This window comes from Notolabrus celidotus, chromosome 6, assembly GCF_009762535.1.
Source record: "Notolabrus celidotus isolate fNotCel1 chromosome 6, fNotCel1.pri, whole genome shotgun sequence".
Lineage (NCBI taxonomy): Eukaryota > Metazoa > Chordata > Actinopteri > Labriformes > Labridae > Notolabrus > Notolabrus celidotus.
The window spans coordinates 16,982,166-17,008,428 of record NC_048277.1 but is presented as its reverse complement, the minus strand read 5'-3'; the positions used below and the strand labels follow the sequence as shown (position 1 = coordinate 17,008,428).

General features: G+C 41.3%; 1 protein-coding gene across 4 annotated transcripts in view; it reads left to right on the top strand.

Annotated features, from left to right (window-relative positions):
• Positions 1–26,263, top strand: part of itpr2 (inositol 1,4,5-trisphosphate receptor, type 2) — a 71,684-nt gene that overhangs the window by 41,840 nt on the left and 3,581 nt on the right. For all 4 annotated transcript variants that reach the window (XM_034685284.1, XM_034685282.1, XM_034685283.1 and 1 more), the window contains exons 38-56: positions 4,642–4,762; positions 5,059–5,246; positions 5,354–5,534; positions 6,310–6,563; positions 6,644–6,844; positions 7,308–7,418; positions 7,563–7,658; positions 7,783–7,902; positions 10,022–10,156; positions 10,283–10,475; positions 10,672–10,797; positions 13,992–14,167; positions 14,247–14,411; positions 14,515–14,698; positions 16,185–16,259; positions 17,280–17,401; positions 17,575–17,740; positions 17,828–17,988; positions 24,646–24,807. In XM_034685284.1, the coding sequence (XP_034541175.1) occupies positions 4,642–4,762; positions 5,059–5,246; positions 5,354–5,534; positions 6,310–6,563; positions 6,644–6,844; positions 7,308–7,418; positions 7,563–7,658; positions 7,783–7,902; positions 10,022–10,156; positions 10,283–10,475; positions 10,672–10,797; positions 13,992–14,167; positions 14,247–14,411; positions 14,515–14,698; positions 16,185–16,259; positions 17,280–17,401; positions 17,575–17,740; positions 17,828–17,988; positions 24,646–24,807 (2,937 nt within the window). The remainder of the gene's footprint in view (positions 1–4,641; positions 4,763–5,058; positions 5,247–5,353; positions 5,535–6,309; positions 6,564–6,643; positions 6,845–7,307; positions 7,419–7,562; positions 7,659–7,782; positions 7,903–10,021; positions 10,157–10,282; positions 10,476–10,671; positions 10,798–13,991; positions 14,168–14,246; positions 14,412–14,514; positions 14,699–16,184; positions 16,260–17,279; positions 17,402–17,574; positions 17,741–17,827; positions 17,989–24,645; positions 24,808–26,263) is intronic.

The following is a 26,263-nucleotide window of genomic DNA, read 5'->3' as shown; positions in this document are numbered from 1 at the left end:
CAGAACCAACTCAGGTAAACAGAAACAGAACCAACTCAAGCAAACTGAACCAGAACCAAACTCGAGCAAACAGAACCAGAACCAAACTCAAGCAAACAGAACCAGAACCAAACTCAAGCAAACATTATGAATATCCTCAGGTTGGCATTGAGAAAAATCAGATGCCTCAGCTTGGATGGGCTGATCCGATTATGGTTAGGGTTGTGTTTAGGGTTGGGGTTGGGATTAGGGCTGTGATTAGGGTTGGGGTTAGGGTTGTGATTAGGGTTAGGGTTGGGGTTAGGGCTGTGATTAGGGTTGGGGTTAGGGTTGTGATTAGGGTTAGGGTTGTAATTAGGGTTGTGATTAGGGTTAGGGTTAGGGTTAGGGTTAGGGATGTGATTAGGGTTAGAGTTGTGATTAGGGCTAGGGTTAGGGTTGGGGTTAGGGTTGTGATTAGGGTTAGGGTTGGGGTTAGGGTTAGGGTTGTGATTAGGGTTAGGGTTGTGATTAGGGTTGGGGTTAGGGCTGTGATTAGGGTTGGGGTTAGGGTTGTGATTAGGGTTAGGGTTGTGATTAGGGTTGGGGTTAGGGTTATGATTAGGGTTGTGATTAGGGTTAGGGTTGTGATTAGGGTTAGGGTTAGGGTTGGGGTTAGGGTTGTGATTAGGGTTAGGGCTAGGGTTAGGGCTAGGGTTGGGGTTAGGGTTGTGATTAGGGTTAGCGTTGGGGTTAGGCTTGTTATTAGGGTTAGGGTTGGGGTTAGGCTTGTGATTAGGGTTAGGGTTGTGATTAGGGTTGGGGTTAGGGCTGTGATTAGGGTTGGGGTTAGGGTTGTGATTAGGGTTAGGGTCAGGGTTGTGATTAGGGTTAGGGTTAGGGTTGTGATTAGGGTTAGGGTTGTGATTAGGGCTAGGGTTAGGGTTGGGGTTAGGGTTGTGATTAGGGTTAGGCTTGCGATTAGGGTTAGGGTTGTGATTAGGGTTAGGGTTGGGGTTAGGGTTAGGGTTGTGATTAGGGTTAGGGTTGTGATAAGGGTTAGGGTTGTGATTAGGGTTAGGGTTAGGGTTGTGATTAGGGTTAGGGTTAGTGTTGGGATTAGGGTTGGGGTTAGGGTTGTGATTAGGGTTAGGGCTAGGGTTAGGGTTAGGGTTGGGGTTAGGGTTAGGGTTGGGGTTAGGGTTAGGGTTGTGATTAGGGTTAGGGTTGTGATTAGGGTTAGGGTTGTGATTAGGGCTAGGGTTAGTGTTGTGATTAGGGTTGGGGTTAGGGTTGTGATTAGGGTTAGGGCTGTGATTAGGGTTAGGTTTGGGGTTAGGGTTGTGATTAGGGTTAGGGCTGTGATTAGGGTTAGGGTTGGGGTCAGGGTTGTGATTAGGGTTAGGGTTCTGATTAGGGTTAGGGCTAGGGTTGGGGTTAGGGTTGTGATTAGGGTTAGGGCTGTGATTAGGGTTAGGGTTGGGGTCAGGGTTGTGATTAGGGTTAGGGTTGGGGTTAGGGTTAGGGTTGTGATTAGGGTTAGGGCTAGGGTTGTGATTAGGGTTAGGGTTGCGATTAGGGTTAGGGTTGTGATTAGGGTTAGGGTTGGGGTTAGGGTTAGGGTTGTGATTAGGGTTAGGGTTGTGATAAGGGTTAGGGTTGTGATTAGGGTTAGGGTTGTGATTAGGGTTAGGGTTAGTGTTGTGATTAGGGTTGGGGTTAGGGTTATGATTAGGGTTAGGGCTAGGGTTAGGGTTGGGGTTAGGGTTAGGGTTGTGATTAGGGTTAGGGTTGGGGTTGTGATTAGGGTTGGGGTTAGGGTTGTGATTAGGGTTAGGGCTAGGGTTAGGGTTGGGGTTAGGGTTAGGGTTGCGATTAGGGTTAGGGTTGTGATTAGGGTTAGGGTTGGGGTTAGGGTTAGGGTTGTGATTAGGGTTAGGGTTGTGATTAGGGTTAGGGTTGTGATTAGGGTTAGGGTTAGGATTAGGAATAGGGTTAGGATTATGATTAGGTTTAGGGTTAGGGTTAGGGTTATGATTAGGGTTGTGATTAGGGTTAGGGTTAGGGTTGCGATTAGGGTTAGGGTTAGGGTTAGGGTTAGGATTAGGAATAGGGTTAGGATTATGATTAGGGTTAGGGTTAGGGTTAGGGTTATGATTAGGGTTAGGATTAGGGTTAGGGTTAGGGTTAGGTTTAGAACCAGAACTAAACTTAAGCATACAGAACCAAACTCATGCAAACAGAACCAGAATCAAACTCAACCAGAACCGAACAAGAACCGAACCAGAACCGAACCAGAACTGAACCAGACCCAAACCAGAACCGAACCAGAACCCTACCAAAACTGAACCAGAACCAGAGCAAAACCGAACCAGAACAGAACCAAAACCAAACCAGCACCGAACCAGAGCCGAACCAGAGCCGAACCAGACCCGAACCAGAACCGAACCAGAGCCGTACCAGAACCGAACCGGAACAGAACCAGAACCGAACCAGAACCGAACCGAACCAGAACCATACCAGAACTGAACGAGACTTGAACCAGAACCGAACCAAAACTGAACCAGAACCGAACCGAACCAGAACCATACCAGAACCGAACCAGAACCGTACCAGAACCAAACCAGAACCATACCAGAAACGAACCAGAATCGAACCAGAACAGAACCAGAACAGAACCATACCAGAACAGAACCAGAACTGAACTCAAGCAAACTGAGCCAAAACCAGAACCAAACTCAAGCAAACAGAACCAAAACCAGAACCAAACTCAAGCAAACTAAACCAGAACCAAACTCGAGCAAACAGAACCAGAACCAAACTCAAGCAAACAGAACCAGAACCAAACTCGAGCAAACATTATTAATGTCCTCAGGTTGGCATTGAGAAAAATCTGATGCCTCAGCTTGGATGGGCTGATCCGATTTCTCCTCTCAGTGAGTATTTGCCCGGTCTTCAAGAAGACTCTCTCTGAAGGAACAGATGTAGCCAGGATACACAGCCTCCCCTCCATCACCTGTATCCTATATCCTCACATATGATTGGCCGCATGGCCGCCATGCTGACCAATCAAAACAAAGTTCTGCTGTGAGCAGAGCTGGGGCTGAGCACTGTGAGAGCTAAGCAGTGAAAGGAAAAAACTGTGAGCCGGCTCTCTCTTGATGTGAGCCGGCTCTTATGATTCACTATAAAGCATCGGCTCTCAGAGCCGCAGCTTTTGATCATGACACATCATTAATGTACTTAATCTGTTTTACAATTATGAGGGGGCCATGGAAAATTTTCTCACCTGTAAGGGGTCCCTGGCTCCAAAAAGTTTGAGAACCCCTGCTCTAGCTAGTAGGAGTGCAAACTCCCGATAGTGAAAACAAACGGAACAAAAAGAGCGACACAGCTGCACAGAAACTCCACATTGTAGACATCGCTGATCATAATAGACATCGCCATGCAGGAAGACAGTTTACATTTTTTTAAATCACTGAGATCTTCAAATACAGAGTGCGTCTTTACACCGGTGCGATTTTTTCAGAGTTTACGGTAACTCAAATAAAAAAACCTGACATTTGCTTTGTTTTATATCGACCACTTAGCAGGATGAATATCATGATTAAGCAGGTATATTTTGAGTCTGAGTTGAGTTGAGAAACATTTGTGGCCATTTTTGTCATTCAGATCTATTTAGGTCATTAAAGCACTGATCCTCTGATCATTATTATTATTTATTTATTTCAGTAAGGCAGCTTCCTGATTCCTTTGCAGGCTCTTTTGTTTTTTTCTTAGCTCATTTAATATTTTTTGAGAAAAGAGAAAGCTGAGATGAGAGTTGCCCATTATTGTTACTTGGTTGCACTAATAAAGTGAAGTGCTGTACATCTGTGGTTGCATTATTCTATTATCAATTTGCCATCATTTTTAAGTATGTAAGAGATGATTTCATTGATAGCCATAGACTACATGTCTTTCAATGTAGACTTCCACTGAGAGGAACGTATTAGACTATTTAGGAACTAAATTAGGAACTAAATTTAGACGGTCATACCAGCTTGATCATCAATGAAAATGTCCTGGAAATGTCCTGGAAAATGATCTCTGGAAAAGAGTGGGAACCCTGCTATATACTTTAAGTGGGTTTCACATTGACAGTGTAAGAGTTTTGCTTTTGCTTTAGTTTTTTGTTCTTTTTTCCACTTCTGATCTCTGTCCACTTACTGGATGCACTTTCACAATCACTGAAATCAATTATCTGGTGTTCTAACTGTTGGGGGAAAGAAAGTCGATGTCACACATTGACACTGTGGCCTAATGTGTTCAAAATGGAATGAAAGATTTTTTATAAGTTATTGTTGTAACTTTTCTGTCTTTGTTGACATCTCAGTCAGAATTCAGTTATGAGACCATTAACATTGTCATGCTTCATTTTTTGTGATGGCAGTTATCATTCCCATAAGGTGTCAGATGAAAGCCCTTAGCCCTCTTGTTTGGATGATTTTGCGATTTTGCAGCAGTGAAAAAAAAGTGAAAATGTTCTCTTGGATGGGACATTTGAACACGTGTTTTGAGGTTATTTTTATGGTTAAGGCTCACGAAGTGCTGCTTTTTTCAAAAAGGTGAATTTCCTTGTTTGAGGCTTGTTCTCTCTCAGACTGTGATATGGATTTAACATCTTGATTTCTGTCTCCACAGGGAAAGGAGTTGAGAAAGATTCTCCTCACACGCTACTTTGGAAATCAAAAGCTTCTTTCCAAGTCAGAGCTGGGGAGTGGAAACAGCTCATCTGGCGGCTTTGTCAAGCCGTCATCTGGAGGTACTGAGAACCCCAAATAAACCCTGTTAGACACCACAATAACCGCTCACTGCAGAGGAAACAACAGCGACTGACATGACAGCTTTCTTCTTCTTTGGAGAAGAGCTATTTGACAAATGCAGGCAGACTTTGGATCTGGCTTAAGCGATTCCTAAAGAAATGCATAAACAATACTTTTGTAGAAAGCACTCATGGAATGTAGACAGAGAAAAATATAAAAACGATAAGAAAAGAGAGTAGAGTTTTACTTTTTTTTGAGCAAAAAAGTGTTAAATGCTGATATATAATCTCTGCAGGAGGTTCTCCCATGCTGGACTCTGACAAGCCCGGCAGCAGTATGATGGAGATCCAGTGTCTCTTGGACAATGTCGGAACATCAGAGCTGGTGATCGACCTCATTGTCAACACCAAGAATGACCGAGTGTTTGAGGAGAGCATTCTGCTGGGAATCGCCCTTCTGCAGGGGGGAAACACACAGATACAGGTGAGGATCACATAATCCTTTGATTCAGTGCACATTGCATGACTGACATGCACACTCTCAAAGACTCAGATCTTCATTTGTTTATAACCACTCTTCTTTGTCACCAGAACTCCTTCTATAGTCAGCTCTACAAGCAGAAGAAGTCAGAGAGGTTCTTCAAGGTTTTCTATGACCGCATGCGTCTGGCACAGCAGGAAATCCGAGCCACTGTGTCTGTCAACATGTTTGAACTCAGCTGCAGAAAAAGGGACGATGACTGTGACGTCAGCGGCATCAGGTTCAAGAAAGGTAAAGATGAGTGATGACTCATGTGACCTTTTCTTTTCGGGAATATAGCCAAACACTACATGGTATCCCAAGTGTGGCTATTCCACATTCATCATCTCTGCTACATGATACTATATCGTCTACTTGACACAGGCAATTCAGTGTGTTGCAGTATAGCAATAAGTATGTAAGGTTTATTCAAAGTGGAAAAAACTATTTAATATTACTGTCAGGCACCTTTAAGTGAGCATCTTATAGTGACATAATGAGTCATGGGGGTCATGTTCTCAGCAGCACAGTGAGCCTTTTCATAGAAACAGACCTGGAGTGAGTAAAAAGCCACAAAAAGACTGAAATAAAACTTTGAAAAACTTCACTTCCATTGCCTTGAGTTGAAACAATAGTGGAGGATAAATCCAGAATGATCTTTGTTGCTCTGCTGATCTCTTTGTAGACTGTTGTTCCCGTTCCTGCAGTCACATGTCAGAGGACATGTGAGGGCTCACATCACAAGCTTATCAAAAGACTATTGTATCAAGATCGGGTGCTTTCATGCAACAGAGCCCCCCTCAGTGATTGCCTTCTTGTAAGAGGGGGGAGTCTTTGAATTTGTTTTCCAAGATGTCTGGATGATACTGATACCATAACCTTTATCTGAATGACAACCTGTCACAAATTGTACTTGTTTTCCCCATGCACTGACAAATATCCATCTTCTGCATAATGTTATTGAGCTGTGCAGTCATTAGACAGCAACATGCTTATGTGTATTTTTCACCTCTATTTTGTACTCTAGGCAAAGACTCAGGCCTTCACATGAGGGAGGACATGCGCGGGCAGCTGAAGGAGGCCTCCTCAGTGACCTCAAAGGCCTTCTGTGCCTTCAGAAAGGAGCTGGATCCTGACCTGGAAGGCCTGGGCCAAAACAGTGAGATAATCGGTGCAGAAGACGCTTTGGAGGAGACTCAGATGAGCCCCTCCATTACCATCATGAAACCCATCTTGCGCTACATGCAGCTGCTCTGTGAGAACCACAACTCAGACCTGCAGGTACCTGAGCCTCTTTCATGATTAAGAACAAGAACGTTGAACATAAACAACTCGTAAACTGAAGTTATTTTTTTTTCCAGAACTTTCTACGCAACCAAAACAACAAGACAAACTACAATCTGGTGTGCGAGACTCTTCAGTTCTTGGACTGTATCTGTGGAAGTACAACTGGAGGTCTCGGGCTGCTCGGCCTTTATATCAATGAGAGTAATGTAGACCTTGTACGCCAAACCCTGGAGACCATCACAGAGTACTGCCAGGGACCCTGCCATGAAAACCAGGTAGTTAAGAGATAAGGTCTCTTGATAACTGGATGTTGAACAGGATGATAATTTATTTTACCAAAGATCTAACCCTATAGAAACTAAAAGATGTGTCAAGCTTCTGACCCTAAAGTCAGTCTCAGGAGAGAAACAAAACACTAACCCAAGTATTGTAATGGTAAATTCTTGTATTTAGAACCGCAGACCCTGGGTACAACACTGACCCTCAGCAACATGCCCCTTGCCATTTCCCACTATCTCTTCCACATTTCTGATTCTATCCACAATCCCATCCAACAAAGGGAAAGGTCAAAAACACAACTCTGAGAGCAACTCAGATGAGTCATATTTGACCACCAGGACATGGCCAGTTTCCCTGAATTCAATCATATTATCTTGTTGTTTAATAATGATCAGCACCACTCTTTCCTCTGTAGCATCTTCTTCTGGTGAATTTTGTTGTTGTCTTCAATCACTCCAGACCTGTATAGCCAAGCACGAGTCAAACGGCATCGACATTATTATAGCGCTGATTGTGAACTCCATCAACCCCTTGGAGAAGCACCGGCTGGATCTGGTGCTGCAGCTCAAGGTGAGCAGCAGGTGTCTCTCTGAGAGGCAATTATTACCATTACTATAGAAAATCCATGTATTCTGTATTGTAGTGTTTGCCTGTATTGCTGTCTGTGTATGTATTAAAAATGTTGAAGCTCTTTGTTCAATCCTTGTGTTGTAGAACAATGCCTCCAAGCTCCTTTTGGCTATTATGGAGAGCCGCCATGACAGTGAGAACGCAGAGAAGATACTCTACAAGATGAGACCGACTGAACTGGTAAGTGTCTGTCAGCATGTACACACAAACACATGTCCGCACAGCATTGTATGATTCAGAATCTGGTTTCAAAAGAGGAAACAAACGATAGTTAGGAATTACTTTTCATATATTTTCATGTCAGGTGGATGTGATGAAGGAAGCGTACGCTCAGGGTCTGGAGAGCGAAGAGGATGAGGACAGCGCCGGAGACCTGATCAAACCCAGAGACGTCGGACACAACATTTACATCCTGGCCCATCAGGTAAACCAAATTCCTAAGCTTTATTTTGTATGTGACAGAGGTATTACAGCATTTCCTTCTCTCTGTATGTATGACCCTTTGTCGACCTCTGGGCCGTGCACAGCTCCAGTCTGTATGTGTGTAACCACTTGCATCCTCCTTTTGTTTGTCTCCTCTAAGCCAAACATATCACTCTGCCAGATTTCTAAAATTATCTTTTGGGATGTGACACCAATTCTGCAGACGTGGGTGTTCACTGCAGCAGGCGTTAGTCACCGTATCACTTGTGGTTTGTCTTGTCCAGGCCGTCAAAAGTAGAGAAGTGAGGGTGTCATTGAGGAAGTGGTTGTTTTGTGCATGTTTGTCTTCCTCTGTAGTTTTTGTCAGTTTGAAGGGTCAGAAGATGTCTGACAGGTTTTCACTTCTGCATCTTAAAGCCACGTGTCAAACAGTATTTTTATCAAACAGGCTGCTAGTTTCATTATTTTATGGCGAGGGGATTTTAAATCGTTGACTGACACATATTTCTACTGATGACACAAAAACTTAGATGTGATCTTATCACGCGTCTTTTCAAGACATTATCTTGTCTTTGCTGCTTGGGACTGTACAATTCTTACATATTTTGTTAAGGGCAACAATGATATCCACAGAAAGAAAGCTTCTGTTTTTGTTGAAGTACTTGGTAAATTATATATATACTTAGGAGAAATTAGTCAATAAAACAAAAAGAGGAAGAGAAGGAAACAGAAACCATCCAGCATTACAGGAAACTTTTAATTACCCACTGTTACACAACTGCTGTTCTGTTCATACTATGTGCTTTTCATAATTTCCCTCTATGGCACAGTAGCACACACTTCAGCTCAACTTCACTCACTTTCACAGAAAAGCAGAAGAGGAAAAAAGAAAACAAGGCATCAGTTTTGAACAAAAAACGCTTCATAGTCCCAGCTGTACACCTCCTGCTCAGCAGCAAAGGGCAGACAGACTCAGTTGGGGAATAGTTTGTGAACATAGTGGAATGTTCAAAGACTAAAGAGACAGATACATTTCCATTACAGTGTTTACTTTTTGTTTTCATACTGATAAAAAAGGCGCAAAATTCAGCAGGTTACAACTTTAAATAATGGACAGGTTCATATTTTTATTTTTGCATGATGTACTTCATCTCCCTACAACCAGATGTCTGCACGTGTATGTGTACTGAATCACAAATTAGTATACAGTCAGTACGGGTAAGGAGTCTTTTAGAGTGAGTTTTTCTCAACGCAAGAATGTGTTCACCAAGGTGTTAATAAGTAACATACAAAGATTATATATGTATTATCACAGAATCCATTTATTTTGGTTTTCTGAGGAGTTGACGTATCCTGGTTTAAAGATTTCCTAATTTAAATTGTAACAGTTCCATGTAAATGCATGACTGTTCTTTAGTCGTTTTTGTTTCTGTAAAAATGAAGCATGGAAATTGACCCAAATGCAAGACTCAGTACACAGATCAAAAAGTTCAAAGTTGGTTTAATCAAAAACAAGGTGCAGTACACAGGAGGTCAAAAATGATCAAGCAAAGGTATCCGAAAACATGAGGTAAAAGGCTAGGTCAGACTTAGAAAACACTGATCAAAACACTAGGGAAACCTAAGGGAAAAGGCAGGAACGCTGACTCAGAGGTAAAAGAGGAGCAGGCACAGAAGGGAAGGGACTAAACACTAGAGGAGTGGAGACAACAAGACACAGGTGAGGCAATTTAGGAGGGAAAAGAAGGGCAGGAAGTAAACAGATCAGAAATGATAGACAGCGGTAAGTATCAAAATAAAATGGGGAGCTCAAGATATGACACATGAGGGAAGGAAATAAAACAACCTCACTATGCAGGCGATGTTCCAGGTATTTACCTTCCTGATAGATAGCCATGAACTCCAATTGTATTTAGTGTCACAGATGGTTGTAAGGTTCAAACATAAGTTAATCGCAGTTGAAGGTGTCCAAATTCAATTCTAAACTCTTTGTGTGTCATTTTTTTTCAAGGCTTGTTGATCCTTGAGCCAGTGAGGTCTTAGGAGTCAGATTTAAGTCCCTTGCTTTGGTACCATCAGAGATGAAAACTTGAATAAGTTTAACTTTCTTTGAATTCCAGCTAGCACGGCACAACAAGGTCCTGCAGCAGAGCCTAAGACCAGGGTCGGTGTTGGGAGCAGCGTCAGCAGTTGATCCTGACAATGAGAAGGATGATGCCCTACATCACTTTGCCAATCACACAGCTCAAATAGAGGTACACCTTCACCTCAGCACTTCTTCCTCTTGACACTGTATTTAACAAGCTGATCACACTTTTCTTTGTAAATAAAGCACATCTATTTTTCAAGTTGTAAAAAGGACTTGTATATTTCTTCCTCAGATTGTGCGTCACGATCGCACCATGGAGCAGATCGTGTTCCCAGTTCCTAACATCTGCGAATATCTCACTGAGGAGTCCAAGGTGCGAGTGTTCACCACCACAGAGAGAGATGACCAGGGCAGCAAGGTTAACGACTTCTTCCAGCAGTTTGACAACCTCTACAACGAGATGAGGTGGCAGAAGAAGATCCGCAGTAAGTCTTTACATTCTATATCCAGTGTTTGGAAAATAGTGATGGTGGCAGAGGAAGCATCCTTCAGATTGGTAAATCGTGACTACCATTCGTAGAAACTAGTTATTGTTAGTGCAGGATAAACTGAAATGCCTACAGCACATTTTTTTGTGTGTCTGTGTTGCTGTACTCTTTCGCTTTCTGTGTGTTTGTGCAGAGAATAAGGCACTGTTCTGGTTCTCGAGACACATCTCTCTGTGGGGGAGCATCTCCTTCTACCTGGCCTGTTTGGTCAACATTGCTGTGGCTGTGTTCTACCCCTTTGGGGATGACGGAGATGAAGGTAAGAATTATCAACAGCTATAGTGGATCAGTTTAATGTTTTTGCTTGAGACTGAATCTAGATGGTGATATTGTTTAGAGAGACAGTGTTGCAGAGAGTTTGAGGCAGAGGTGTGTCCAGAGGTGTGTCCAGAGGTGTGTCCAGAGGTGTGTCCAGAGGTGTGTCTAGAGGGGTGGCGTGCCCCCCCTGGGGTGGGAACAGCCAAAATCCTCAACTTTTAAATAACACACAAACAAGTGCTATTCATTTGTGTGTGTGTGCAAGCCGACCCTGTATAAGCTCATGCCTGAGCTAGGCAACAAACTCTGGACATAATCTTGGTTTGATCAAGACTGGTTTCTTAGTTAGCCTAGTAGCCAGAGTTTTCCCTTTTCATTTTCACTGCGACAGCTGGACCTCAATCAAAGTTATTTGACCTCCAAACAATCGCTACAATGTAGCATGTAGCTTCTGAATTGTTAGTAAAATAGACAGTTTTTGGTGTTGAAATAATATTGTTTTAACAAAAAAGAGTTGGAAAAATGTGAACATTTAATTTAACAGTGTCTTATCAATTTATTTAAATGTAGACACAATCACAGTATTATTATTTTTAGTTGAACAATCAGAAATAATACGGACCTTCTGTTATATTCCTGCATTTGATAAAAGGCACAATCACTTCTTTGTCTTCATAGATAAGCTGCAATATACTTAAATACTATACTTGATATAATTAATTACTCCTTATTGTAAGATAAGTCTTGATTTTTTTTATGGCTTCATTCCTATGATGAAACCATGGATAGAGTAAGAATCTGTGGAGATAGAGTGGAGAATGACGTGACAAAGGGCAGATGGTCAAATGTGAGCCCAGGACGCCCACTTTGAGATTCAAAGCCTGTCAATGGAGCGGGCAATTTAACCGCTGAGCTCAACGGCGCCCCCGTTCAACGACTTTCTATTTAAGCTATGAACTGACCCAACCTCAGTCATAATGCTGGATGTTTATCTGTTTCGAGGTGTAAAACAGTTAAAAACATCACAAGGACAAAGAGCAGCATGAAAAAAAAACTGTTGAAAAAGAAAATGAAAATAACAAAATACAGGATGACAGAATTTCACTCAGCAGCTTCATTTTCAGTATCCTGGTCTTTTAATTGCTGATGCACACTCACCCAGTCATGGCTTATTTGTATATTCAAATAGAACAGAGCCATTGTCGACGTCATTAGTAGCAGTGCTTCTCCAACTATGACCATTCAGAATTTGAGTTGTAAAAAGACCTGTTAGCAGCTTTGATTTCACTGTGAAATAAACTGTCCTGTGTCACCTGAGGTTGCTCATTTGAAAGCCCTGAACACCCACACAGTTGTTCTTACTTACTCGCCTAATGAGACCTATATTGTAAAATATGAGATCATCAATGCAGCATGCTTTGCACATAATACTCTGTCCTGTACAGTTCTTGCCTTTGTAGTGCCAACTTCAACTTTCATCTTCTTTATTGGTGTGTAAAGATAAGGTATAGATAAGATATAGATATACTTTATTTGATCCCCCATTGGGGGAAATTCTTTTGTTATGTTAAAATTGTTGATGTCAGTGAACAGGTGTGTCAGGTAACTGTAACAGATGTTACACCCTCACAAACTGCCTCACTGAAATAAACTCCTGGATGCAAGCAAATTTCCTTAAACTCAATTGCAGTAAATCAAAAATTCTTATCATAGGTCTAAACTCCATCACTACCACCTACCCGGACCTCTCACTCGATATTGACAAACTGTTCCAGCATCCACCTACATCCGGAACCTTGGTATCATTTTCGATCAGTCACTCAACTTTGAAAGTCATATTAACAATATTTCAAAAACTGCATTCTTCCACCTCAAAAACATCACCCGTCTCCGCCCCACCCTTTCCTTCGCTGCTGCTGAAACACTCATCCACGCCTTCATCACCTCAAGACTTGATTATTGCAACAGCATCCTCTACGGTACACCCAACACCCTCCTCAACAAATTACAATACATACATAAAACTCAGCTGCACGCCTTCTCACTCACTCCTGTTCCAGAGACATCACCCCAGTCCTCCAGAACCTCCATTGGTTTACCATCAACTCCAGAATACAGGTCATTATCCTCCTTATCACCTACAAAGCCCTCCATTATCTAGCTCCCTCTTACCTCACCGACCTTCTGCAGCCATACAATCCCACCCGCAACCTCCGTTCCACTAATGCCAACCTCCTCAACCCTCTCACCAAACCCAAGCACCGAACCTGGGGGGACAGGGCCTTCTCTGTCGCTGCCCCCACCCTCTGGAAATTTCTCCTCCAACACCTCAGACTCTCTCCCTCACTTACCACATTCAAATCCAGTCTCAAAACACACCTATTTAGAAAGGCTTTCAAAGTACAACTATTTTTAAACAATGTCTCTGTCATATGTTTTTATTAATCAACTCTAATTACAACCTTTGCATATCTATTGTATAATCTATATTATTATTATTATTGTTATTATCATTACTATTATTATTGTTATTATTATTATTATTATTATTATTGTTATCATTATTATTATTATTATTATTATTGTTATTATTATTATTATTATTATTATTATTATTACTACTATTATTATTATTATTGTTATTATTATTATTATTATTATTACTATTATTATTGTTATTATTTTTATTATTTTTATTATTATTGTTATTATTATTATTGTTATTATTATTATTATTATTACTATTATTATTGTTATTATTATTATTACTATTATAATTGTTATTATTATTATTTTTAATATTAGATGTAATCATAAAGAGTTTTTTTGTTGTTTTTTTTGGTCATAATTAGTTTACGTCTCAGTTAAACATGCTTATAAATGTCGTCTCTTTGTTTTGATGATAAGTGTTTACATTTTTTCCTTGAATCAAAAACCATCAGGATGATACAGTTTCCTAGACCAATGTGATTACCAAACTGGTGCTTAATGGTGCAAACTTGAAAAGAGACGGCTGTTTTGAGTGATGAAGTTGACAGTCGCAACAGACCACTGTTTGACATTTAAAAGTGTTGCCACTGACTGTTGTGCAAAGTTAAGCTCTTAGATCTGTTGAATTATTCATTAAAGAAATGCCACTGTGTTTTAGAGTGTTTATGTGTGGTTCTTTGATTGATGCTTTATTGTCCTGCACAGGCACCTTGTCCCCATTCTGGAATATCTTACTCTGGGTGGCATTGGGGGTGTTTACCTCGTTACTTCCTGTCTTACCCAAGCCCTTGGGCATCCTGTTCTTCCTGGTCTCCCTCATTCTACGTGCTATCTACACCATGGGCCTCGCTCCTGCCCTGCTGTTGCTGGGAACTGTCAATGTAAGCAATGGAAGATTGGACAAAGTGTTGTTTGTGTTATGATGATTCTTTCCTCCTTAAGTGTTTTCTTCTTTTTCAGCTGTTCAACAAGTTGGTCTTTCTTGTAAGTTTTGTGGGCAACCAGGGGACGTTCACTCGAGGCTACAAAGCAGTTGTTATGGACATGCTCTTCATCTACCATTTAGGCTACGCCATCATCTGCGTTCTGGGGCTCTTTGTGCACGAGTTCTTCTACAGCTTTTTGGTAAGAAACCTCTCACACGCATCCAGATATAGAAAGACTGTGTCTTTGGATTTTAGATGAATCAATATGCAGAAGACTCACTGATGTATGTTGCATTCCTCAGTTGTTCGACTTGGTGATCCGTGAGGAGACCCTGCTCAACGTCATAAAGAGTGTTACTCGGAATGGCCGCTCTATTATTCTGACTGCTGTACTGGCCATTTTCCTCGTCTACTTCTTCTCCATCATTGGCTTCCTGTTTTTTAAGGTCGACTTCCGCATGGAAGTGGACCGCCTTCCTGCTCCAGGTCAGAATTTCTTCAACTGTCAGAGCGGTCATTGCTTCATTGTTCCATGCACTATGAAGAGACCAGTCTTTGCAAATTAGGTCTATTACTCACCAGGTACTCCATGGCCCTGCCCATGTACAGTAATCGTAATGTCTGGGGATTGTCTGGCAATGTCTGGTCTGATTCTAAGTAGGAATCTTTGTTGCATGTAAAACCCCTAATTTTGCCTTTAAAAATAGTGTGTTATGTTTTGAGCTAAAATTGAGGAGGTGACTTTGACCTTGTGCCTATTTTGAGTTACCAGGTTTTCTGCATATTATGCTTTAACCTTAGTTTACCTGAAGCATAAACTTAACCTTTAGTCCTCAACTGCATGAACATAAACATCTGTGTCCTTAACATGCACTCCATTACAGTGTGCTTTTTGTTTTTATGCCCTAAACTTATCTCTAACTCATAAAGTTTTACCTGGCAGTTAATGATTTTCCAGCCTACAAAGTAAAGTAAAATGAAAGATAGCAAGCAGATTGGATAGTAACTTTTGAGCTGTTTTTACCACAATAAAGGGATTTGTTGGCCTGGAATGACTTCATTGCCATAGAAAGATAGCATTTATTCATTATTTAAAACTTTTTTGGACAATTTATGAATAAGAAATGTACAATCAGTGTTTTCATATATACAGTCTTCACTTATAAATGGTAGAATATGTACAGTCTAGGGTATATATACACATCCAGACACACATGTTTTGAAAACAGAGTGAAGAGTGTGGGCGTGTTAATGAGCTCCGGCAGTGTGCTCCGATGGTCAGGAAGACAACCTGCTCGCACATGTGCACCTGTTGCATAACCTGGTGGCCGTGCCATCCTGTATGAATAGAGCGCAGCAGACACAGCAGAGCAGTGGTGGGTTATGTAATCAGCCCAGATCACGCCTGTCTATCTGTTATCTGCGGGGTAAGCTGAGGTACAACCTGGAGCTCCATCAATACCTAGGAGCAACCTGTCCACACTGCCTCTGCCTGGAGGCTGTGACCCCTGCACCCTCCCTCAGTTCCCCCTTTTCCCCCTCCACTCTTCTTCTCTTCCCTCCTCTGCTGCTTGTGTCCCAGCCCTGCCCTCTGTGCTCCAGCCTGTCAGTGGAAAAGCCCTTTTGGTGACATTCTGACCCAGGTGTACAGTTCTCCTTCTGCCTGTCTGCCTCAGACAATCACATTCAAGAGCAGCTCCTCTGCTGCTCAGGGCCTTGCCGATGTGCAAATGATTTGTTCAGGTTTTTTCAGCAGCACTTCACCGCCCACCCAGCAGCTGCTGCCTCACTTTACATAATGTCTGACTATATCCTTCTCGCCCATTTTACCGGAGCGAATGAGAATTAGCAGGAAGTAGTTTCAGTGCCAAAGCATAATTGTAAAAACTTCTTTCATATGTGGATTTTCAGTGCTGTTGTTATTCATAAAATGCTGAATATTCCTTTTTCCTTTCTTTTTTGTTTCAAACAGGAAAAGAGGAGTTATTGAGTGGCAAAGGACTTTCTCCCACATGTGTGAAAGAAAGCTGCCCTATAACAACACCTGGTGAGTTTAACAAATACAGAAACACTTATAATTCAGTTATTAAAAACTTGTTTTCCTTCTTTTGTTTTTTAAAAATGTATTTATTTTTTAAATCTTACATCATTTCCCTCCCCCCTCAATCATGAAAGACACCGCTGAGTAGACAAGTTTTAAGATTTTGTGGTCTGACCAGGGTGTGAATGTGACCTTTGCAGCAGTAGTCAGTCCATGAAAGGTTACTCTCTCTCTCTCTCTGACACACACACAAACACACACACACACACACACACGCACACACACACACACACACACACGCGCGCGCGCACACACGCGCACACACACGCACACACACGCGCACACACACGCACACACATGCACACACACGCACACAAGCACACAAGCACACGCGTCCACACAAAGAGACTTGATGTGGCAGAGGGGGTGACTCACTCTCCTGTTTGTTCTGCTGCGTCTCCATGGATCACCTGCGCCATAGGTGCTCACACGTGATTACCTCTACATCCTTCACCTCCACTTGCTCCTCAGCAGTCATGCTTTCATGCCATTTCTTATTTACAGCACGGGTCCATGTCATATGTGATATAAATAATATATTACACCTCTTCATAGCTTATAGAGGGTTTTTTCCCCCTTTCATTTTCATCTGTTTAATTCTAAATTTTGAGGAGTCTGGAAAGCCGCCTGCTCGATCTTCAGTCATATTAATATCAGAATTTCCTATAAACTCAGTTTAATTTAAATCAATTATTGAAGAAGTTGTGAATTTGTATAAATTGAAATGATCTTTTATTGATTAAATGAGAAGAAAAGGGTGATGTAAAAGATAATCTACTTTATTTATGCTGTATACTTATGTATGAGTCAATCTTCTGTCATTTTTTTAAGTTCTTCACTTCTTCTCTCTTGACGACTATTCTGTCTACTAAAATAATGTATATTTTTAACTTCTAACCTTTGGTCATTCTGCTCTATTCTACCTCTTCATGCTCCTCACATGTTGTGCTGTTTATCTGGTCATAGATGAAGACGATGGAATCGAGCGTGTGTGCGACACTCTGCTCATGTGTATCATAACGGTATTAAACCAGGGGCTCCGTAATGGAGGAGGAGTGGGAGACATTCTCAGGAGACCCTCTAAGCAGGTGAGTCAACCTCCAAATAAATGAAAATAGAAGTTTCTCAACTCAACTCATTAATTTATTATGAATGTCTTTAACTTCTTCTGTTTGAGCATTTTTAGGTTCAAATTAAAAAAATGGAACAATCCTGAAAGATAGATTTCATGTTCTTTTATCCCTGTTTTTGGACCATCCAGGAGCCTCTGTTTGCAGCCCGAGTGGTGTACGACCTTCTCTTCTTCTTTGTCGTCATCATCATTGTTCTTAACCTCATCTTCGGTGTCATCATCGACACTTTTGCTGACTTAAGGAGTGAGAAGCAGAGGAAAGAGGAGATCCTGAAAACCACCTGTTTCATCTGTGGTGTGTAAAGTTAATATTGTATGCAATGATAGTAAAGTACGAGTATGTTGGGAAGAACACAAGTTGAACAGAGCTCATGTCTTTCAGGGCTGGAAAGGGACAAGTTTGACAACAAGACGGTGTCCTTCGAGGAGCATATTAAATCTGAACACAACATGTGGCACTACCTTTACTTCTTGGTTCTGGTGAGAGTGAAGGATCCAACAGAGTACACCGGTCCTGAGAGCTACGTGGCCCAGATGATTGCGGTTAGTTGACAGAAAACACACGCACACAAACACAAACACAAACACAAACACAAACACTATCCTTGTCATTCCATTTGATGTACTTTTAAAGTAGCAACCTGCTCCATCATTTGACACTGTAGCTTAGGTTACAGTGAAAGACTTCTTTTAAGTATTTCTGGAATGCACAACAATGTAAAAATTGAGGGTTTGGAGACTGCATTGCACTATTACATTAGGATGGCAGACAAGAGCATAAGCACACCCAGTCCTTGGATGTTTTACTTACTATTCTGTGAACATATGGACAAACAAACCCATTCATCTCACCCCCTAATTCATATTTTACTGGTGAGCCATACCAATCAGAATACAGATGTGTGAGTCTTGGAGTCAGAAAGTTGTGCAGCCCTCCTCACTTCTCACTTTGCAGACTTGCAAAGTGTGCTAGAGGAGCGTGAGCCTCCACAGCAGACAAGCGATCGAAAAAATGAGCCTGAGCCTCCAGGCCTGTGCCAAGCATCCCAATTTATTCTCCTCCCCCCTCACTGCTGGAGAGACATGGCTCTGTGTGCTCAGGTAGTCTTCACTGTGCTGAGCTCCTAACCTGCTGGGACGCAGAGTGGTTAAATGGTAATTAAACTCAGTCCAGCTCTATTATCATCAATGCACCAACTTGCTGCACTGACACACAGACAAGAAGTTGAAGGATGTAAGGGTGACTAAAGGTGTTGCCGTGAGGTTAATGGATTCAAATGAAGCCGAGCGGCACAATGGCACATTTAGTGATTAACATTTGGCCATGACAGGCATAAGAATGGTGGCATTATAATGAACAATTTGCATAACAAACAGGTGACAGACATTGAATTAATATGCATCAGCAAGTCCTCTAACAGGTCGGCTCTGTGATGCCAGGCCAAGGTATCGCTGTGTGATGAGGTAATGATGAGTCAGGAATTTATACTAACGCCTCCTTATGTGCCTCAGAGCAGAAACACACAGAGCAGCAATAGACTTAAGCTAATGCCACTTTATTTGAACTTGTTTCAGACTTTGTTATACTTATTTGAAGCACATTTGGGTATTTTTGTCCTGTGCAGGTTTTTCCGTAAAGGGGAAAAACTATTATACCACACAAACATGCAGTTAAAGTCCAATATCACAGAGAAATACCAGCCCACTAAAATATGTGGTAGCAAAGACTCTTCAGAATGAGCTGTTTATTTGCTGTACACAAAAAGTAAGCTACTTTGGATGGCACTGCGTTGGTGCACTGATAGATGTTTGGCTGGATGGATTGGGAAAAACAGCACAGTGTACGGTTTGAGTTTATGTTTATGAAGGGAAAGGAGCGTGTGTTTGAGGCAGGTGGGGAATCAGTCTGCAGGCTCAACATGTTGATCTACAACTTTATCCGAATGTCTTAGACTATAGCAGTGAAGTTTTTGCAACAAAGTGTCAGCACAGAGCTACTGCATGAGTAAAACACTACCCTTTCCTCTCTTTGTTGGTAAAGAGCTGAAACCTGATGACCTCAACACATGCACACACACACTCACACGTGCACAAACACACCCTGACTCTCACAATGAGTGCGTGTGGCTGCATAGGACAGAGTGATTTGGTTCAGAAAAGGAAAAAGAACAGGATCGTGTTACACTTGATGCCTGTCTTGTTGGCGTGTTGTGCATGTGGATGTGCATCAGTGTGCGGGTGTTTGTGTGTAGAATTATGACAGCGACTACAGGCAGAGCAGGTACTGCAGCAGCCACAACGCTGTTATATAACCCATCTCAAGTGGCCTGCTAATAGCTCAGCCCTGCCTGGCACGTGCTCTCCTGTCCTTTTCTCTCTCTCTCTCGCTCTCTTTATGACACACACACACACACACACCCATCATGGACCCTGTATTTACTTTACAACACACATGTGACACATTGCTTGTGACAAAAGCTACACAAGAGTGTGAGTAAATCCATGAGCTCAAAGTTAGAATAAAAGAGGAGGAGAGCTTAGATTTATATTTATTATTCTTTTTTTTCTTTTTAATTATTATAATGAACTTCATCTCATGTCTGTGTATGTTTAAGTCCAGTGACTGTAATAAGTGCTACTTTCAACACTCTTGTCTGGTGCACTCTGCATGCTTTGTCTTAATGCGTCTCTATATTTTGATGGTTATTGGTAATAAAAAAAATGGTGTGTACATCTATGTAATTTAACATTCAAATCTCTGTATTTGCTGTACAATATTGCGTATAAGGTTCACAGCTCTGCATTTGGGTTTGTCCCGTGTAGACTGAACCCAAATTCAGAGCTACAACAGTGTCTATGTTCTTTAAAACAGCATAACAGGGATTACACTATAGCCAGCTTCATGAATAGTGTATGTATCAATTGAGATAGAAGTTCTTGCAGAGCATTTTTAAAGTTTCCTGTTTTTTCTGACCAACAGAAAAAACCCAAAGACAAAAAAGTAGAAAGTATGAAGAAGAGAAAACTTAAAAATAAATATATGTAAATATATGACTCCCAACTTTTCTATGATGATCAGTTTGTGGATTACCTTCACTAAATTGACTTATAAAAGTTTCAAATAAAATTTAAGGCAATCCTGGAACTGTATATTGCTTTGATAGTCATGGTAAAATGCAGATGTTGATTTTTTGGGGTAATTGACACGGGGCTCAAAGCTTTGATGGCTGGATAAACACTTAAAAACATTTTCATTGGTATTGCAGTAGACTGGGTGAATCTCTGCACAGCTGAAGAACATTACGTACATGCATGTGGTAAAACACTTGAGGGGTACGGTGATGGCATCACACTGAGCAGCACATGAGTGCGTGTAGATTCATGCTCACTGAGGTGCCTTAATGGATCAGTGAAGCAAACCTAAGGCTTTGCCTTATTCAGTGCAGTGCAGCACAGCACACAGTTGACCACTATACAGTATAATGACGGCAACAAGACATGAGCGGGATCATTCAGAATCTGTACAGGCACTGTTTAACCATATGTCTTCAGTCTGAGGATAATGTTTCCTCTGATATGTAAGTTCAAACAGGAAATTCTATTCACCTCTCAATAACTGAATCTCTGTGGTTACTGAATGCATCAGTCATGGATGACTTGATAAAACAAATATCAGACAGTGCTCAGTTTCAATGATCTTGAAGCTCACAGAGCCATCACTGTGTCTTTAAAGCTGCAAGGAAGGAAACTTTATTTCATCAGCCCCTTGATGCCAGAGGCCCAAATTAGCCAAAGATTTATTTGCAATCTCTTATAGAATGACTGGATTCATACTGTGAAGCTCAGCAGTCATACTTAATCAGACTTACTGCTTCCCCTGTGTCCAGGCGTAGACAAGGTTTTCTGTTCTAATGTAAAAATCTGCCGAAGTTCAGAAAAAAGACATTTCAAAGTAAGAGTGGACTTAGATATAGATATACTCAAGTCTATTATCATACTCCAATTTGTTATCATGGTAATGACCTTTAAGCTTAAATCAACCCCCCTGTTTATCTGTCCTTGAGTCAGTAATGTTGCTAAAAGCAGCGACAGCTACGGCTCACATACACTTTACTCTGAAAGTCACATTAAATGTACTATTACAGGGGGGTAACACTCCGTTTGGGAGAAAAGCATCTAATTATTAACTAAACCTGGATTAACATGGAGCATGCAAGACATAATAATAGCTTGTCTGCACATTCAGAACAGTGGTAGGAAACTTTACCTGTGTGGGACTGTCATGTGTTTCCCACAAATCACTATCTTCTTCCTCATTTTGGGAGACCACATCAGCAGCGTGCATAGTAAGTCTTACTTCCATAATCTCAGTCACTGAAATGTCAGCTCAGGTACCTTTTATAATGTTGTGTCCCCCAGATCTCAGTTTGATCAGAGTCGATGGATTCTATTTTATTTATTTTTAGATTTTGTTACATTGTAGGTGCTTGTTCTCGCAGGTGCAGAACTTTCCTTGTGTACCACATATGTGATGGTTCCTATGCAGATGTCTCTTTTACTGTTTCGAGATTCCCACATGACTCTTCATAGACCAACAGGTGCCTGTCTCTGAGGGATTCTCTGCACATGTGGTGGGAACTCAGTTAGTTCTCATGGCAGTGACAAGGTCCCCCTTGAATTCTGTCATAAATACACACAGACATGGCATTTACAGTTTCACAGCTTCAAGATTCCTTTAAAAAAAAAAAAACATTTTCCTTGATAGACCTGCACTGAAGGATCTAAAGTCCCTCGAAATATTTTCATTCTTGTGTGTTTTGGGTCATCAAAGCAATTATTTGGCGTGTTTTTTTTTCTGCTGTCAAGTCTCAAACAAGTCATATTTGACAAGAACAGTATGTAAGGGTTAAATAAAAAGTATAAAGGGTGTAAAAAACATGAACTCTGCTAAACTGTAAAAATCAGTGGAACGAGGAATGTCTTACAGCTCTGAATCTACTCTGAAGATGTGTTTCCCTCTCTCTCTGTTGGGTCATAAAACACCTTTTATGCTGCTTTATCATGTTTTCCTTGTCATGCATGACATACACTTATAGATCATCCACTTAAAGCTAAAGTACCGTGCCTTTTTTGGAAATATAAGGAGCAAGTACAGACAGGTGTGTTGAAACGAAGGAGGGGTCAAAGTGAAACTTGGGAGACAAATAAATACTCAAGTAAAGTGCACTTGCAAGAAGATCCAACTGATGACTACAGGCAATGCACAGGGTGTGTGGAAGCTTGTTTTATTGTCATTTTTTATTGTGCCATAGAAAATGTTAAAAAGGTGTGCACTTAAACACTTTATCTGACGTCTACCCCCTGGCAGCAGTTATAGGAATCAATACATAGAGGTATATAAATAGTAATTATTGTCACTGAGGGTCCTGTTTGCTTTTGTAGGTCACAAACAGACATCAGTATTCATTTCAGTCAGATAAAGTAGCTAAAAACTCCTCACAAGAGCTTTAAGTGAAGATAACAGGGGTGCTATGACAACTGTAAACTTCTCATGTTGTTTTTTCTTTACAGACAGTTTTGTCTTAATAGCTGCTTTATAGTGCCATTCTGTTCTTACTGTATATATGTCAGAAACATAGGTCAAAAATAGCATCCTATTCTTCGTCATATGGAAATCTTGCCTGAAATAAACTGCAACAAGCTGACCAGGTCTGTAAAGACAACATGAAGGATATGAGCTCTAAATTGATCTAATAGATCATTCTCAAGAAAGACTGTATGCTGTAGTACTCACCAATCATAAATAGTGAAACATGCAGCTGGCACTTGAAGGTTCTTTTATCTCTAGTGCAATTCATTTGGACAAAAAAATATTGTCGGTTCAAATATGAGAATTGAAGCTATGGGCATGAGAACACTGACTGTTGTAAATCTAAGGTCTTTACTACGTATCATGTTGACATGTTTGTGTTAACTTCTATTGCATTCTGCTCTATACATCTTACACATCTTTAGTCATAAGAAATCCAAATAAATGTCCACATTCTGACTGACTTAGTGACTCATTTGAAAACTAATCAAGCATTTGTCAGTGCTAGTCCTTGTTGTTTTGTTTGTTGTGTCTGTGTATGAATGTTCAAAAAGTGACTCCTGTTATGGGTCATTTATATGCCACTGGGAAAAGTGTGATAAACTAAGTTATTAGGGACACAACAACAAATAACCCACACACTACACATTCCTCCCAACCCCCCGACTCCCTTCTCCTCTCTTTCCGTGGCGTCTAACACTTCCATTTTTCTCTCCCTGTAGTCGTTTCTTATGTAAGAGTAGGTGGGAGAACTCCTCAATCCTCCTACTGGACTGACTGTGGTGCCTGTCATATCCCACTCTCAGCACCTTTTAAGTCATTTTTATCAGAAGAGGTGGTACAGGAATATTACATAAGATCAGCTGATGGCAGTCTGTCTGTGTGACACCTATCTCGCTGTCAGAGACGCACGGGAGCATGCATGTTGTAAAACACACACTCCTGCTCACAGTCTGCTGTGTACATATCCATGTAGATGCATGCCAACAGTACACACACCCACACATGTACAAACACAGACGCACTTAAGGCTATTACATAATGCCATAGGTCGATTTGGCTCACTGATTTCTCATTGCATCGCTGCAGACGCTTTGCTGCGTCCGCTGCACAGTCTGAAAAACAGATAATAAAGTACATTTCTCAGCTTTTGCATGACTCACACATATGGATAACACTAAACTCCCAGTTGTTTTCCATAGATGACAGTGAGTCATTTCCAGTGTGTTTTGGGAGTGGGTGAGAATTGAAATGCCAGTTTCTGATCATTTAGTGTACTATTGCTTTGTGCAGTATCCTAGAGACAAAAATTCAGCTTTCAAACAGACAGCACCTTTTTTTCCTGTGGATTGATAAATCTAAAACTCCACAGCTGTCTATAGTCACCTCTCTGTTTCTTCTCCTCCTGTAGCCTAGCGTTAGCTCCTTAACGCTCCTCTCATGTCTATGCAAATCCCTGTGTCCTGGCTGTCTGATGGTCTTTGCTAACATTCTCCAGCTGCTGTTGCTCTGACCCACTGAGTCAGCTCTATTTCCGCCTTTTCATTCCTTTTACCTTTCATGCTGCTCCTCTCACATCACGTCCCATCTCTTACTCTCTCTCCTCCCAGGAGAAGAACTTGGAGTGGTTCCCCCGAATGAGAGCCATGTCTCTGGTGAGCAGTGAGGGAGACAACGAGCAGAATGAGATGCGCTCCCTGCAGGAGAAGCTGGACAGCACCGTCACTCTGGTGGCACAGCTGTCAGGCCAGCTGTTTGAGCTCAAGGAACAGGTAAAGACTATCTTCACAAAGGTTTTTTTTATATATACTTTTCATTTATATAAAAACACAAAGAACAAGAAAAGACTTCCAAGAGAAAAAAATAAACACATTTGAGGGGGACCTGAGCTTGGGAAAATCCTTGTTTATCATGATAAAAGTCCACTATTGTCTAAAGAGTGTCACAAAAAAGAAACATCCTCCTCCTCTGCAACAGAGAGTCCATTTCTCAGAAAGAAGTTCCTTCTTTTAGTCTTGTCTGTTCATTTGGGGAGGTTCAGAGGGTCAGGTTTAGACCATTTCATCATGTTTAAATTTTTACAAGCAGTAAAAAGTATATTGCACAGGTATAAATAATTTCCCATACTTACATCCTTGTTTTTCACTCCAAGATACAGGACCTGTACGACAATAGGGTCCATAACCCAATGTCTTTCTCAGAACTAAACATACGTTTCCCCAGATTGTAGAATTTGTGAACAGTTCCAGAAATATGGATGTAATCATTGTCTGTGTGCCCAAACTGTCCCCAGCATTGTTGATGTTCATTATATTAATTCATGCTAGGGAGTGAAATAAGCTCATCAAAGGCCTTTAGTCTGAACTGCAATTGCAATTTCATCGACACTGCAGTATGAGCGCAAACACTCAACCCATAAGCACATGAGCCAAACAGGTACACCTATCTCAAGAAGCGTAAACTAGCTGTCAGCTAACGTTATATTAATTGGTGCCAATTTGTAACAGTGAGGTAAGCTAGCACAATGACTGCGTTTGAAGATGGTTAATTGACTTGTACTTATACAGCACTTTTCTAATCTGTCTTACCACTCAAAGCGCTTTTACACACTACCTGTTGCATTCACCCATTCATACCCATTCACTCATTGATGGTAGAAGCTGCTACAGTAAGGGACCATCAATGTTAGCTGATCTCATTCGCACACATTTACACACCGCTCAACAACAGCAGGAGCAATTTGGGGTTCAGTGTCTTGCTCAAGGCATTTGACTGTCAGAGCTGGGATCGAACCGCCAACCTTTCGAGTGAAAGACGACCAACTCTACCCACTGAGCCACAGCCGCCCCCCAGATCAATCACAATGTGGAAAACAATGACTATGATGTTAAAAACTTCTGCTATTTTGCATCAAAGAGACACAACTGCACAGGTAGTGTGCCTGAAGAACAACAGCATGACACCATAGCTCTAACCTTATAGCTTATATTCATACAGCCCACAATCTGTTTATCTGTTGTGTGCCACACTGTCACAATAACACACCCAATGTCATCCATGTCAGTGCACATTGCAGAGATTTGTGCTGGCCTAAAAATAAGGTATTTTTCAGATTATCTCTGCTCAGCTAATTTTAGCACATGCTCCACGAACTTCACATGCTGCCTGACCTCATACTCCCTCCACATAAGAGTACCCTCAGGGCAGGAGGTGCCATGGCAGAGCTGG